This window comes from Rhodnius prolixus, unplaced genomic scaffold (assembly GCF_049639745.1).
Source record: "Rhodnius prolixus isolate KJV_2025 unplaced genomic scaffold, Rpr scaffold_3, whole genome shotgun sequence".
Lineage (NCBI taxonomy): Eukaryota > Metazoa > Arthropoda > Insecta > Hemiptera > Reduviidae > Rhodnius > Rhodnius prolixus.
The window spans coordinates 31,226,165-31,243,507 of record NW_027411603.1 but is presented as its reverse complement, the minus strand read 5'-3'; the positions used below and the strand labels follow the sequence as shown (position 1 = coordinate 31,243,507).

Below are 17,343 nucleotides of genomic sequence, written 5' to 3'. Positions count from 1 at the left end.
TCATTTTTATTTACTTTTTTAAATCCTTATTTCTTATTCGTTTAAACAGCTTAATGAAGGTAGTCTTGCATATCAGTAAGTTACGCGCTACGTCACTTTTATAAAATTACCAACCGTATCTACGCTGAAAACCTACGCATTATATTCTCACTTTAGAGAATAAAACATAAATTATATCTGAAATGTAAATTAAAAAAAAAAAACTGGGGTCTTAAATGGAAATAAGTTTTTACTTTGAAGTTTTACCGGTATTTATTCAGTTGTACAAAACTTTAAATTGTATAAGTTATTCTGGAAGCTGTGAAAGTGAATCAATAGAAGTAAAATTTTGCACAAGTTTAGCTTTCCACTGAGTGTACAGTTGTATAAAGTTCTAAACACAAACTGAAGTATCTCTTTCAAAGCTCACTCACTTAGTGTCAGCGCTTTCTGGGTTATTTATCAAAAGAAAAGGGTATATTTTCAATTAAAACATTTTGCTTTATATATTTTACCTGTATAAAGCAAGAAAATTATATCGAATTATAAGCAAACTGCTCCAGTTTTATCCATTAAAAGATAGAAAACTTTGGATTAATCATAGAAAGTGGATTAATTTATGCCATTCAATTTAATATTGAGAAAATTATCCAAATTTAGGAAAAAAAAAAACCTGTGGCTGTGCCATGTATGGGCACGTCCGTGTGTTGTACGTGAGTACGTTTACGTAACGGGTTTATATTTTTTATATAAAATATTTTTATTTATGTATTTAGGATGAAATCAAGGAAACAAAAAGCAGCGGTAAGTGTTTTTCTTTTGTTAGCTTCAATGAGCGCAGAAACCATAGACAATCATTTACATCACACTTATATCCGAATGGATTGTTGAAAAACGTCGTAGTGAAACGTGCACTAGCTGCTGCCCAATGTGTCTTCATAAACGACGATCGAACACAATCTATGCCTATACAGTCCGTTGTCGATTTAGAAGCGATTTCATCATCCACTTGCATAATTTCAACCAGCCCAGCTGGGCAGATGTACTGACACCGTCGTTGATCTGCTCGGCCGCATTCATTCTTTTACGTTCCCGGCACAGCTTGACTCGGTCATATGGTGTTTTATTATTACAATTCGATTGTTCTTGAGAAGCCCTTTCCAACCGTATACGTTCTCTGTATTTGGTTTTCGCTTTTCGACGCGTATAGGCCGACATTATATATTTTTGATAATACTTTTTTATTCTAACACCGTTTTATATTCACTGTCACTATTTTACACTAATGTTTTATATACAATCGATAGATTGTGACGACAGCTGACGATTAAAACTTAAACGAACATCGTAGCTTCTCCGAGTCAAAAGTTATACTAATTGCAAATCTCGATAGGCAGCAAAATGATCTCATAATGGCGGCCCTTCTCCCTCCACCGCGCGCGATGCGTCACAGTACTCGCTTATCGTAATGAATTCTTTGATTCTTTAGCTATCCAGTGGTCTAATTTAATTTTCTATGTAGACGATAGATTCGAAACTATAATGCCAAACTGTATCCCCCCGATTTTGTTATCATTATAGGTTTTTTTGGATTGCCTCCATATGATAGCAAATTTAAAGACGTATTCATGTCAAAAAAAACTCTAAAAATAGATGAATGTTCGAAACCATTATGGAATATAAACAAAATTAAAAAAAACCTGCGAGCTGGAAGCAAGAACGGATAAATGAAACTACTTTATCCCAGCTCTGTGCGTCCAACAACATTTTGGCCATATACTCGTATGTTGTTATTTTAACATGATATGATGTGAAATAACAAAGTAAATGACTCTATAATAACAATCAAAATAATTAAAACAAAAATTATATTATTTACTGAAATACTCGTAGCATAAATGAAATCCAAAGGGGGCGGAGCTACAGCCAGCCACAATAAGCAACTGGACTAGTTCAGGACTAGCTATCGATCCAGAGATCAATAAGCAACTATTCTAGATCAATAAAATTCACAATTTGACGAGTTTGCAATAGGTTTGAGGGCCAAAATTATTCAATAAATTCTCGCAATACTTCATACAAAATTGTGTTCTGCGTTTTTGTATGCATCAAAACTGTGAGAAATTGAACACATGATATGAATTTGGTAAAGTGTAAGTACCAACAGGAAAATAATCAAAACGAAAAAATGAAAACAAGAACATTCAACTCTTTTCAATTAGGGAAAATAATTAAAATGAAAATAAAGTAAAAATTACTTTTTTTTAAGGGGTGAGGGAATCGATTAAACTTTTCCAATCAAATTTAACATTTTTTTAAATTAACTGTTTAAAGAAAAATGTCAATTTCATTTGAAAGAAATATTTATTTTGTCTGAAAGAAAGTGTAGTTTATAATTTTCTTAATTATTTATTTATTTTATTTGCTATTTTAATAAATGGCAGGCGGTCTTAATACAAGTGCAATTGACTTACAATTTTGGAAGTTCAGCGGTTGTATTTTTATCAGACGACGAATATCAAATGATTCAAACGAAAGGTTCTTTATGTTTAAGAGTACCTAGGTCGTAATATGGTTTAGCCAACAGCGAAAAAATCTCAAGTTATGTCTAAAGACTAACTCGAAGCCCAACACAAAACTCAAATGATTCCAAACGTGCTGCGAGAAAAGGACAGATAAATGGCAGCAATGACTGAAACAAGGCTGTATTAAATCGGATTTGGAAACATGAAAATATTGCAGAATAGCTACAGACCGTGGTTGACTGACATCGTTTTGTTTCATGTAATAACAAACAGCCAGTGAGTATAAAGCAAAGGATCACGCGAACAATAGGCTACAGATTAGATTCCAAGTAAAACCATTAATTTTCATTATTATCGATAGCAAAGAAAAAGAACCTACGTTTTATCCATGTTTTTGTTTAAAGCAATTATATAGTGTAAGAGGGTAATATAACACTTTTTTGAAAAAATCTTATTTAAGGCTACAGATCTGAAAGAGTGAATTATACGAAGAAGACTCAATTGAAAGTAATTATACGATATTTAGATCTTACCTTACAATTATTGTAGATAAAAACGCTCTTGTAAAGCTAAAAATAATATTTGAAGTCTTTACCTCCTCAACCTAGCGGTGTAGAGGGTGATAAAAAATATTGAAACAGTTAAAACATATAAAGGATACATCCTGAGTGAGCCGTTTTTCGTTCCGATGGCAAGTAATTTCTGTATGGGATCAAATGCAATTGCAGTAGGTTGATATGGGAAACCATGACGGAATGTCTGCAACAAAGTAATTCATTTGAATTAAATCAATTGGTAATGGCAAAATAGAAGTAAATATTTTCGTAAAATGTATAAACATTTGTTGAATGATAATGCAACAAACGGATCAAAAATTACAAACAAACTCAACTTTCTCATTACAGTAAAATAAAATAAAATGGCAGGTCTAAGAGTTTGTAGGTGTACAAAACAATATGTCTTACCTTTTAAATCGTATATACTGCATAGAGAAGCAACATACAAACTCTAAGGTAAATTAAATCTGATAAAAATACATTTCGCTCGACTAGAGAAGCAAAACTGGCGAAAAAATATTCAAGCTGAAGTACTTATTGATATAACTGAAAAAGGAAACGAAAACACAGAAAAAAAAGCTGTGTACCAACTTAAATAAAAAGAAATAAATATATAAACACAAACAATGATTAGTGCATTAGCTTGCACTCTAGTGAGAAACATAACAACTAAATTCCCTCCAGTTAAGATAACATGTAGGGAATTTGCAACTATTTATTGCTAATGACGGTGTCTTGCACAAAAGAAGGGGGATGATCTGGGTTTTTGAGAAAATCTAGGTAAACTGAAAAGAAATAAAACATTCGAGCCGATTGCTTCATTTTCCTCAAAATTAAGAATTTTATCAACTAATTCAAATAATATAATATGTATAAGTGAATTTACCATTATACGAGGTGAGGCTATTAAATAACGAGACTATTGCTGTAAAACATTTTATTTTAAATTTATACATATTTAGTTATTATCACCTTCAATATACACCCCTCCCCTATCACTACAACGCTCCATGCGAATTTACCATTGTTCCAAACAGTGCTGGAAGTCTTTTTCTGTCAGCTCCTGCATGACGCGTGCCGCTTTTTCTTTCACAGCTTCATCGGACTGAAATCGTATTCCTTTTAATGCAGATTTGACTTTGTGGAACAGATAAAAGTCACATGGGGCCAGGTCAGGCGAATAAGGCGGATGGCCTTATAAACTGGGATGTTGTACTTGGCTAAAAACGTCTTGAGTGTGAGCCAGCGCGTTGTCTTGATGGAGAACCCATGACTTGTTCTTTCACAAATCGGGTCGTTTTTTCCTTACTCTTTCATGGAATTAAGCAAGCACCTCGGTAATGTTGATTAATAATAATCGATATTTTCATCCGTTTTGGATGTGGAAGGGCGACCCGGGCGGTATTCATCTCCGACGTCTTCTCGGCCATCTTGGAAACGCTTGAACCACTCAAAAACTCGCGTACGTGATAAACATTCATCGCCATAAACTTCTTTTAATAAAAGATAAGTTTCAGTAGCGTTTTTACCAAGTTTCATGTGAAATTTCACAACGACGATTCGTTGCTCTACTAAATGTGTAGTATCATGTTTTCGGCAAAACGAAACTAACACCTCTTACACAAACGACGGTTCCGGACAGACAGATTTCTCCACAAACACGAGAGATGCTGCAATCGAAAGAGAAGGCTTTAACGCTGCACAGCTATCGGTCGTTAAGATTTAGCGCATGCATAGTTCTTCTGTAGCAGTATCAGTCTCGTTATTTAATAGCCACACCTCGTATTCCACTAAAATGAAGTTATCCTTAAACATCTACTTTACAATTGCCCATAATAGGATTGCCTTGGGAAATACTTCACTCCAAAAAGTGCATTTTTAAGGAAAAATAGAAATCAAAAATTTGACATAACTGTCATATTCTTCCTCTTATTTTGGCGTGAAGCAAAATAAAAATTTAGACAAACAGCCACAGGTATTTCGCATTTTTACCCAGCTTGTCCCAATGTGAAATTCCACCTAGTCTACCCAAAGCTTTAACTTATTCATTTAGCTTTATTATTCAGTAATTATGACAAACATCATTTTCTTGTAAAAGAACCCAGTAGAGGCAGAAATTATTGTTAACCCTGGACGTCTATTTTATTTCGCACAGCCGTGCTAATTACTGTAGTAAGTAGAAAGAAGGTTGTTAATAATAAATAATGATTCTAAGAATAGTATATACCCTGGAGGATGTAATATCCAAGCTTAGAGCCCAGTTACGGAAGGTGCGGTGGTACTCCTCTTATTGCGACATCTCTAATTACATGATTAATAATTTCTTCAGATCCTAGCTGAATTACTTATAACAAGTGAGTGTTTACAAACCGCACTGCCTTTAGGAAACGCATTTAATCTGCATCAGTAGAGAGCGCTTGTGCAAACGATGCATGAAACCCTATATCCCCAAGGTCTATGTTAACTAATCTTACGTTTATATAGGTAGCTGTGTGTGTTTTTAGACAGCGGACATAATTAATCACTAAATACAAAGTGTAACAAACAGAGAAACATTTGTTAATTAAATACTACTACAACTTGTAGTTTAATGCGTGAATCAAATACTAACTATAAGATGTATTTGAATTGTGAACAGCATTTACATTATTCTATAAAATAATAATGGTAGTGAGGGAAAGGGTTAGCTTTAGTGATGATTAAAAACCTTCAAACAAAGATGTGGCGGGGTAAGATGAAGGAGGCAGCCCTCTAGGTTGTTGCTAAGTATCGAAACATAGAACTGCACATAAATCACTGGCAGAGTTATTTGCAAAAAGAAGACTTCCAACAGTGTTAGAAAGGTTGAAGCCAGAACCGAAGGAAGTCATGGAGAAGGAGATATGATAACAAAAAAGGTACCACGATCTATGTATCTTAAGTAAATATTCAAAAGAGAGAATTAACAGTTTGGATTAAAAAAGAATTAGGGAAAGGATGGAAACCAGGTTTGCTGAAGAGCTATCCTAATCTAGTCATGACTGAAGGAGAACTAAAGAAAAAGCATGCAGGCCAATTAAGGGAAAAAGGAAGAGGATGAAGATGAGCTGATGATGGAGTGTTAGCGGATTAAAGAGAGGATAAATGAGCTGAAGATGGAGAAATAACTGATTAAAGTGAGAAGAAATGTGCTGAAGATGGAGGGATAACCGATTAAAGTGAGAAGAAATGTGCTGAAGATGGAGAGATAACTGATTAAAGAGAGGAAAAATGAGCTGAAGATGGTCAGGTAGCGGATTAAAGCGAGGAAAAATGTGCTGAATATGGAGAGATAACTGATTAAAGGGAGGAAAAATGTGCTGAAGATAGAGGGATATCTTCTTAAAGCAGTGATTCCCAAAGTGGTCCCTACGGACCCCTAGGGGTCCCAGGTATCATTCAGGGGGTCCTTGGAAAATTAAAATTGATTTGGGGGTCCCTGAACAACGTCAGGGGGTCCACGCAAGGTTCAATATAAAATAATAAAACTATGATCCATTTTTATTATTATGGAAATTAGAGACTAACAAGGTGACCAATTAAATTTAATCAAAACTAAAAGCGTAATATCTGCGTTTGTTGCAAAACATTTTCTGTAAATACAAAACTTGGGCAGAGGAGAACGTTCTCAGTTTCCAAGTCTTTCGAAATTGTAAAATAGAGATGAAGATTTGCTTGCTCACTGCCGAACACTTAACGGCTCTTCATGCAGACCTGAACCAAAGATTACTCGTGGGGATTTGCGGTTGCTACTCACAAACATTCAGCCGGATATAAATACACTCATAACATCTCATCACGTTCATCCAAATTTTTTTTTTTTTTTTGTAATTTATTTGTTATTCACAATCTACAAGAGAATAAAATGCAATTAGTGAATATGATGAAAGTAGACTTTATGGCTGGATCAGCTTGAGGAAAGAAGCTGCCCTCCGGCAACACTCTCGCTGGAGTTCCTTACATTACTGGAGCTGGTCACGAGGCCAACAGCGTTTCAATCGTCGTGGAGGACGATCTGGAATCGTTGTGGAGGCAAGATTTTGAATAAGAGGATTGGTACAGAATGGAAGAGAGTCAAAGAATTTTCTATATTTAGATTTGGATTCGTCAGTTACGTATGAGATTTTGAGATCGTTATGGAGGGTGGAGTTAGAGACATAAAATGGAGAATTTGTAATCTGACGGAGAATTTTTGATTGGAAGGACTGTATTTTTAGTGAATTAGAAAGTTTGGCTGAACCCCACAGTTCGAGTCCATAAGTCCAGATCGGTTTGAGTACGCTGTTGTATATTAGTCGTTTATGTTCCAGTGGTAGTTTGGATTGTCTGCCAATTAGTCGCAGTAGTAATTTGTTTCGTCGGTTGAGTTCTAGTCTTTTCAGTTTAGTGTGCGGATTCCACGTTAGTCTTTTGTCGATGTACATCCCAAGGTAGCGAACTAAATTAGCAGAAGGAAGAGGAATGGAGTTGAAACTTACAGAGGGACAAGAATTACGACGCAGAGTAAAAGTTATCTGTTCGCACTTTTGAGGATTGAATTTGACTCTCCACTTTTTGGCCCAGGGTTCTAGTTTGTGTAGATGTGTCTGTAGATGAGAGGAAGCGGTAATGGCGTCTGAGTTAGAAGAGAAAATAGCAGTATCGTCAGCGTAAGTGCAGAGCAGTGTGTTTGAGTCAGTTGGTAGGTCAGATGTGTACACAGTATAGAGGAGCGGTCCGAGAATACTACCTTGAGGTACACCAGCCCGTGCCAGAGAGTAGTCGGAAGAGGCAGATCCACAACTTATCTTAAAGAAGCGGTCGGTAAGAAATGATAGTAGAATTAAGTAATAAGTTGATGGAAGAGCTCTCTTTAACTTCCACAATAGTCCTGGGTGCCAGACTCGATCAAAGGCCTGAGCCACGTCGAGAAAGGCCCCACAGCAATATTGTTTCCGCTCCAGAGAGGAAGCAATGGCGTCTACTACTCTGTGACACTGTTGAATAGTGCTGTGCTGTTGTCGAAAGCCAAACTGATGTGTTGGAATTATAGTCGCAGATTCCAGAATAGGGTAGATGCGTTTAAGTAGAAGTTTTTCCAATATTTTCCCCATAATAGGTAGCAAACTAATAGGTCGGTAAGAGGTTGGAAGGTGTAAAGGTTTATTAGGTTTCGGTATCATTTTTATTACAGAGAATTTCCAAGTTAAGGGAAAGTATGTTGTCCTGAGAACTGAGTTGTAAATGTAGGTTAGGAAAACGATTGCTTTTTTTGGAAGATTGCGAAGAATTAGTGCTGTTATCAAGTCGTATCCTGGAGATTTTTTTGTACGGTAGGGATTTTATTACGTGTTTAACGTCAGACGGAGTGAATGGTTTTGGTGGTAACGAAAGTGGGAGAGGGATGTCTAGGTCTGCTATGACGTCAGTGCTGTGTGTCATCCAAATTATTAATTTTTTTTAAATTTTATTTTAAACAAAAGTTATAATTTCAATAAATACTTCTTCAACAAAATGGTTTTTTAAATTTGTAATTTTTATACTATTCATTTATTTAGCTTTTTCACTTGGGGGGGGTCCATGGGCAAGTTTTGACTATAAAAAGGGGTCCATGGGTCAAAAAACGTTTGGGAACCACTGGATTAAAGGAAGGAAAAATGTGCTGAAGATGGATGGATAACCGATTAAAGCGGGGAGATACGTGGAAACCTAAGTGGTAATTAGGAAGACTTTTATCAAGAATTAGGTAAAATGCTTTTGAAAAGATAAAGTATTTTTGCTAAGAAAGGCAGCTTGCGGATTTCTGGGATTAGGGAAAGGTTTATTGCACAATGAAACTTGCCAAATTTCCTACAAAATAGAAGTAATATTAAAGATAAGTACAGAAATGTATTTGGTAATAATTTTGAATAAAATAAAGATGTTAAAATTGGATCAGAATATTTTGTTGACTGAATAACTTCGAACCAGGATTCGTAGAACTACTTCGACTTTTGTTTTTTGTTTTTTAACTGTCCTTTAACTTTTCACCAAAGTCATTTCCCTTAACTTGAATTTAGGACTTGCCCAAACTTTTTAAGCAAGAAATGCTGTATTTGTGCATTACATGTGTCCCAGTAGTTGTGTAGGACACAAATAACTTGGCGAAGATGGAAGGTAAGAAAGAACTTTAGTAAAGATATTCGTCTTGGATATTACCTTAAAGTTACCTTCTTCCTTTTTAACTTTGTACTTCGCCATAAAAGCTATGGGAAGACGGATGATGTAGACTGAACCACCTGCAAATAATATTCTACTGGCACAAATTACTTTTTACAATTCACTTCCATCCAATTCTACATTACTTCTACATTATACAAAATAGCCTATCCATTTTACCACCTTTTATTCTTTCATAATAAATCAATAATGTTCCTTCATCCATTTTCTAACATCAAACATGCGCTATAAATTCTTGCCATTTTAAGAAGAACACGGTAACTGTAGGAAGCAAAATTTAATCAAATTTCGGCTTTTTTAAATATTAGTCTTAAAACATTGTCTTTGTAGAAATTGTCTGTTTTTTGGGGGGAGAGATTTGGTTAGCATATTGCGTGATAGATAGAGGCGCCTGAATCTAGGTTTTAGCTTTTTTTATTTAATTCAACTGCCACTTGGTAACAAGTGAATTAGATTTCTTTATACAGGGTGAACCAGTAAGTAATGTCCATAGGCCTACTGTATGTAGTAATGACGTATTGGCCAACTTCATATTTTCCACTGTTCTTGAGTTACGTCTCTTTGATTTTTTTTCCCCTAAAATCATTACTTTTTTTTGCAATAAAAACGTTATTACTCAGAAAGTTTTAGTCCGAATTCGATTCTGATGACTCGGTTAGAAAGTCAGATAAATTTCCTAAAAATTGACACCATTTCGAAGCATAAGTTGTTCTCCAAACAGCCTTAATCTTCCTCCGGAAACTGGGAAAATAAAATTAATCGAAATTTTTAAGAAAACTCATTAGGTCCTTACGTGATCATTATCAGACCTAGGTGCTGGCACTTTTTATAAAAGTTTCCTTGTCTAATGGGCTTTCAAACGGTATATCATTTTCCAGCTTCCTTTTATCTTCGACCGAGAAATTACGTTTGTTTTGCAAGAAAACGTGTTCACGAGCACTCAACAATGTTGTTTAATTAATTGAAAACTCTTTTAGATGGCACCAGTAGTCAATTTTTAAAGTAGATTGGCCTAAAATAAGGAAGTCAAAGGTTACAAATTGCACTTTAAAAATTTACTTCTGATCTCTCTCTGAAATATTTGAGAAAATGTTATAAAATATTTTAAAACTGCTCACCTTCCTAGAAAATTCTCCGGTGACCCACAGATCGAAATGAGATTGCATCAGATTGATCAATTTCTATCATGGAGACCCTAATCTCAACCTAGCTTCATCATTTTCAAAAAGAGTAGTGCTGCACGAGACCGAGACGAGGCGAGACTTTATGCAGTCTCGATCTCGGTCTCGGTCGCTCAAATCTCGGTCTCGGTCTCGGACTAGTCGATATATCTTGGTTTTTTGAATTTTTGTTTAAGTATTAAAAATGGTTTGCTATTAATAATCTTTTTAAAAAATGTTATTATTTTCTAATAATTATGTTAATTTATATATTAATATTGATATAAAGAAAAAAAATCTGTGTAAAAGAAGACAACTACTTACACTTCAATGCATCATATATTACTGTTAGTGCTATATATCTTTATATAATTTCAAAAAGATGTTAAAAACGCGCCAAATGAAAGACCCAAATAATACGAGGTGTGTTCAAAAAGTAACGGGAATTTTCGTTTTTTGAAAAAAATATTTATTTATTCATCTACATTAATATTGTCGCCTTCAAAGTAGTCCCCTTCGCATACAATACACTTGTGCCAGCGCTTTTTCCAATCCTCGAAACACTTCTGAAACTCGATCTTTGTGATAGCTTTCAGCTCTTTCAGCGATTCGCTTTTAATGTCATCTATGCTTGTAAAACGACGGCCTTTTAATGTTCTCTTTATGTTTGGAAATAGAAAAAGTCACATGGAGCCATGTCTGGCGAATATGGAGGCTGGGGCATCGTTAAAGTTTTGTTTTTGGCCAAAAATTCACGAACAAGCAATGAAGTGTGAGCAGGTGCATTATCGTGGTGCAAAATCCATGAATTGTTTTGCCACAAATCCGGGCGTTTTTTTTCGGATTGCTTCACGCAAACGGCGTTGAACTTGTAGGTAGTACTCCTTATTGATTGTTTGACCTTGTGGCAAGAATTCATGATGCACTATGCCATTAAAATCGAAGAACACAGTGAGCATAACCTTCACATTCGACCGCACTTGTCGAGCCTTTTTCGGTCTTGGCGATCCAGAATGCCTCCACTGGGACGATTGAGCCTTAGTTTCGACATCATATCCGTAAACCCATGTTTCGTCACCTGTTATAACACGTTTCAGTAGATCCGCATCGTTGTCGACTTCATTGAGTGACTCTTGAGCAACTTCCATTCTCCGCTGTTTTTGTTCGAAATTCAACAATTTTGGAACAAATTTTGCTGCCACACGTTTCATACCCAAAACATCCGAAAAAATTTCATGGCATGAGCCAATTGATATGGCAACATCATCAGCGACTTCTCTGATTGTGATTCGGCGATCGTTCATAACCATTTCTTTCACTTTTTTCACGTTTTCATCGGTTGTTGATGTGCTTGGACGTCCAGGTCGTTCGTCATCTTCAACGTTTTCGCGGCCATCTTGGCAACGCTTATACCACTCGTAAATCCTTGTTTTACTCATAGCAGACTCACCATATGCCTTTATTAACATTTCACACACTTTATTTAATTTTTTACGCAAAATTTAATACCAATTCTTTGATCCATTTTTTTTAACAAACAAAAATCGCCAAGCTCGAAAAACACGTCTAACCTTAACGGCTGCCACTTAAGAAGTAAACAATGAATATTACTGAAAATTTTATCGTACTTCAGGGGCATGTGTACCAACATAATAAAAAAAAAAAATTACAATCAGACTCTCCAAACCCGCGAAATTTAAAAATTCCCGTTACTTTTTGATCACACCTCGTATATCTGCCTGCTATAACAAGTCGATTCGTGAAATAAAAAATACACCTCCCAACAAACTTCCCGCTCCATTAGTTATGGCTGTTGGTGAAGATAAAGAATCTGATGATTCACCTTTTGACGACGACGACGACTGCATCAATATTTTTGCACCATTTGCTTAAAAATCAGCAACTATCACCGAAGCATGGAAGACAGAAATAATTAATTATACCAAATTAGACCAAGCACCAGTAGACGTTGACATTTTAGAATGGTGGAAAACACTTCAGAATTCCTTCCACGGTAGCCGAGCGGTTAGAGGCGAGATCTGCGAAGCTAATATGTATTGTGGTACTGGGTTCGATTCCCGGTCTTAGGCCTTGGATTTTGTTTAATGGTTAATAGAAGAAATTTACAGTAAAATATGTTTGCAAGTCGCCGTAATACCCGTAATGATTATTTATTAATAAAGAACACAATTTTATAATTTTGTAGCTAAAAATTAATATTTGAAAAACCGAGACGAGACCAAGATTTCTCGACGAGATATATATAATGTCTCGATCATGGTCTCGGTCTCGGCTGCTGAAGTCTCGTCTCTCGTTTTTGTCTCGTTTCTCGTGCAGCACTAAAAAAGAGAATAACTATAAATGAGAAGGGAATTTTCACAAATTATTATATTTCTGTCACCCTATACTATTCAATCAAAAAATATTTTAAGTACCATTCAGAACGTTCTTAATGTCTGTACTTAATAAAGCCACTTTATTCACTTTATTTCATTTCATATTAGCATTAAAATGTTCTCTAGCAATTTTTGTTCTGAATAAATAGAATCTTAAGCGTTCAATCTTAAGCTGAGAGCTCCGGTATCGATTTAATGTGGCTAGAAGCAATGATTTGGGTAGTTTACAGATGTAAATGAATTTCAGAGTTTGGACTTATATCGTTGAAGCTCAGTATTAACGTATAAAAAGTTAGAAAATTAATAACAAATACAAAAACGCTCTAAAACGTTCTAAAGGTAAACCAAGTACATGATTAACGGTTCTGGTAATATTAGCAGTGACGTTCTAAAGTGAGAAGTGAGAAGAAGAGCCTAATGAAGGGACAACAGAACTGAACTGGGTGGGGCTGACGATATAACGGGGAAGGCAGCCAGGAATGTTGGAAGCGCCAGCACACCAGGGTCCAACTTAATGAGGTTTAAGAAGTTCAGGATCAATAAACTGAGAGACACAGTAGAAGCGAGATTGTCTCTGTCATTAAAAAAAGAAAAACTACACAATTTGCTTGATAAATTTTCGTCTAGTAAATTAATTATACTATTAAAAGGAAACCAATTAGTTTATAAGGAAATAAGTATCGATAAAACCATCGTACAACCTCGTTAAAGCAATTTCTTGAAGGAAGGGAATATTAAAAAGAGACAAGCATTACCAGTGAGAAAGGATATTACAAATACCTCCAACAAAAGTCCCAAAAAAGCGTACATTTATGAAGGACGATTATACAGTCTTACAGATAAATGTGTCCTAAAAGATTAAGATAAAATAAATCATAGAAAAGGTTTAAAGAAACTGATTCAGGAACATTACGAGATAACAACGATGGAGGTAACTGGTTAGTAAGATAATATGTATATAAATATATAAATATCAGTCATGGAGTAAATTCTACTTTAATGGAGAGCACTTCCAACCTGCGAAGATTTGTAATTAGCCCCAAAAGCGGAGGGAATCAAGTTTTAAAGAGGATTAAATTGCTACCTAGTTCCTCAATAACTGGCTTATCTTTACCGGTACGATAGCCTTTGCTGAAAGCTAATATCTTCTTCATCTATAATTTACTGATAATTTACCCGACTGGAAGAGCAACGTGACGACGATTGGAACATATTCCTTCGCTAAGGGTAAACTGTAAATAATTTATTTATAAACCAATATTTCATCCTGTTATTAAATAATAAAGGAGAAGTTGGAAAAGGACCAAGGAAATCTGACGTGGTGAATCCTTTATTTAAACCCTCCTAAACTGGGGAGTAAATATTTTAAAGTTTGTCGCACTTTCGATAAAAATTGCCCAAAATTTTAGAATAAGGAAAAAGTAAATCAAGATTGCAGAAAAGATTTATCCCTGTGATTTACCAATCATGTTGTAAAATTACCTAATTGCGTACCTACACTTTATGATGTTAGAAGAATAGAATAGAATATTGAAATGTGGATTATGAGCCAAACGGCTAACTGATAGCTCAGAGCATATGCGCAATCCAAATGCTTGCAAACCGCCTGAGAGGACTCCTCGGTATAACTAAACGCCCAGCATAATGAGTGTGACTCCTCAAAGAGATTTGCTAGAACCTTTCCAGGCCAGTTCATATCCGGTAATTTGTAGGTGGTTGTACAGCAAAAACACTTTGGTATAAAATATCAAGAAAAGTCAAACGTAGGGTGATTTTTTTTTATTATTAGCATATGGTCTTTCAACGTTTAGGCTTCTCTGTTATTCTCAAAAGACACGATCTAATATCTAACAAAACAGTTAAATGTCACTGTAAAAGAACCTTAAGGAACGCAGAGGAAAATAACCTTACAAAGTAAACAATGAAACAACACTAATCACTTCCTGACTGATTTGCTCAGTTTGTTAATTTTTAAACCAGAGATATCCATTTGCTTGTTGAAATAGAAACGCTTCTTCAAAGAAGTAATCGATTAATTTTCAATTGTAATGATTAACAAAATTAGGGGATAAGCCTGCTCTAAAGCTATCGCCTGCACCTAGAAAATGATTCAGCTTAATTTACTATAGGGAAGAAGATTGCATCGAGTTGGAATTTAAGGGCGAACTGAACTTGATCGTACATCCTGGCGCTCGTTGATCTTATTGAACATATTTCATCAAATAAACTAGGGTCATCAAGGAAACGTTTGGGCGTTTAGGATACATTTATTCCGATTCATTTCGATTTTGCAATAATCGATATTTAATTTCAAAATATTCGGAAGAGTCAATTAATTCATTTTGGATTAACATTAGATGCGATTATCCTATAATGGACAAAAAAAACTTTAAAACTATTATTACAATTTTCTACATCTTATTTGTCGAATTCGGATTTTCAGGATTAACCAACTTAAAAACGAAGACTAAACAACGTTCTGTCCTGACTGATTCCCATACTGAAGACTCATTATTATTATCTTTGTCAGGATATACACCAAATTATGATTCCTTGGTTAGAGACATGCAAACTCAATCTTCCCATTAATGTTAAGGCAACAAAGTAAATTCTAAATCTGTCTTTATCTGTAGCTACCTTGAATTAATAAATATTGTTAATAATTATCCATGTTCTTTTAATTCCCCTGGATGTGGGTGTTTTTTGGCCCTTTAAATAATTATTGTTGTTGTTTTCTACGTAGGTAGATAAGCCGTATATCTGTATTTCAGTACGAGGTGTACTCAGCGAGCTATTGATAGATTAGCAAAAAGTAAGTCATATTATTCTTTCATGATAAATTTTCCTGGCCCCAAAAAAAAACGCGAAAGTGAAATATTGAAATCAAACTATCAGCCATACTGTGCATTTTTATAACAACTTTTTCGTATTTACGAACAAATAGTACAACAACTTATACATTGCAGTTGATAAAAAAATCAAATTGCATATTAAGTTATTAAAAATCTATCTTGAAAAAAAGTGTCGGAAAATCGAATTTTCTAGGTACCGCATGTACGGGAATGCTGCTGTCAAAAGTTGGGTCTGGAAATTTATTTTCTTCATGAGCCTGTATCTCGAAAACTTAATAAGTGATTTAAAAAAATAATATATTTTACTTATCTACTCATACCTCGCTGGGAATGCACCTTATACTGAAACACAGTGTATAAACATAGTATGCATTTCACACCCCTTCTTCCCCCTTAGACTACGCCTATGACAACCAGTCGGTCGCGACACACTTTTAAGATAAAAAGTAGATCTTATATACAGAAAAGTTGGCCACCACTGATTTATACGACCAAATATAAACGAAATTATCAAAAAACATCTCAAGCTCAAATTTCTCATTAAAAGTATTCTTATTATTAACTTGTAATTATTCCCTTAATAAACATATACGAGGTGGTACCCAAAAATAACCCGAATTGCGTTGCCGCGCATGGAGCTTATGTAGTACGCATTTCTGCCGCTAGACGTATAGCGCAATTCCTTGCCAGTTCAGTCCTGCCTGTGTTGTCTGCCTGGCTTGTTCTGTTCATCTGCAGTGATTGTTTTTACCAGCGCTGTTTTGTTCTTTTTTCGTTTTTTATGATGGCAAGTTTAAGTGAACAACGTGCAGCTCTGAAATTTTGTTTTCTACTCGGCAAAAATGCTGCTGAAAGTGTTTTAATGTTGAAAACAGCTTACAAAGATGACGCTATGGGAAAAACTCAAGTATACGAGTGGTTTACTCGGTTTAAAAATGGCGACATGTCGATTGATGACAAACCTCGTTCTGGACGTCCATCAACTGCCCGAATCGACGAAAATGTTGAAAAAATTCGAGAGCTGGTGTTCACAGACCGTCGACAGACAATTGATCAACTGTCAGAGAGTAGTATCTTGGAGCTCGGTTCAGCGAATTTTAACGGAAGATTTGGGGATAAAAAGGGTTGCTGCCAAGTTTGTTCCTCGAGTTCTGACTGACAATCAAAAAGAACATCGAGTTGAAACATGTCGTGCTTTGAAACAACAGCTTGAAACTGATCCAGACTTTCTGTCAAAGGTCATTACTGGTGATGAGTCATGGTGCTATGGTTATGTCCCAGAAACAAAGCAACAGTCGAGCCAATGGAAGACGTCATCTTCACCCCGACCAAAAAAATGTCGTCAAGTCAAGTCAAACATCAAAACAATGCTGATTTGCTTTTTTGATGCCAAAGGCGTAGTCCATTCAGAGTTTGTCCCCCCAGGTCAGACCGTCAATCAAACCTTGTATTTGGAAGTTTTGAAAAGATTGCGCAATAGTGTTCGCCAAAAAAGACCCGATTTGTGGCAAACAGGAGACTGGTTCTTCCACCACGACAATGCACCTGCACACACAGCCATCTCTGTTACACAGTTTTTGGCTAAAAATGGCATGGTTCCGCTGCCTCACGCACCTTACTCGCCTGACCTGGCTCCGTGCGACTTTTTCTTATTTCCA

At 35.5% G+C, this 17,343-nt stretch overlaps 1 protein-coding gene across 8 annotated transcripts in view; it reads right to left on the bottom strand.

The window, feature by feature from the left end:
* Window positions 1–17,343, bottom strand: part of Tomosyn (syntaxin-binding protein tomosyn) — a 476,946-nt gene that overhangs the window by 165,294 nt on the left and 294,309 nt on the right. For all 8 annotated transcript variants that reach the window (XM_074124613.1, XM_074124615.1, XM_074124614.1 and 5 more), the window contains exon 2: window positions 3,166–3,263. In XM_074124613.1, coding sequence (XP_073980714.1) covers window positions 3,166–3,263 — 98 coding nt within the window. The remainder of the gene's footprint in view (window positions 1–3,165; window positions 3,264–17,343) is intronic.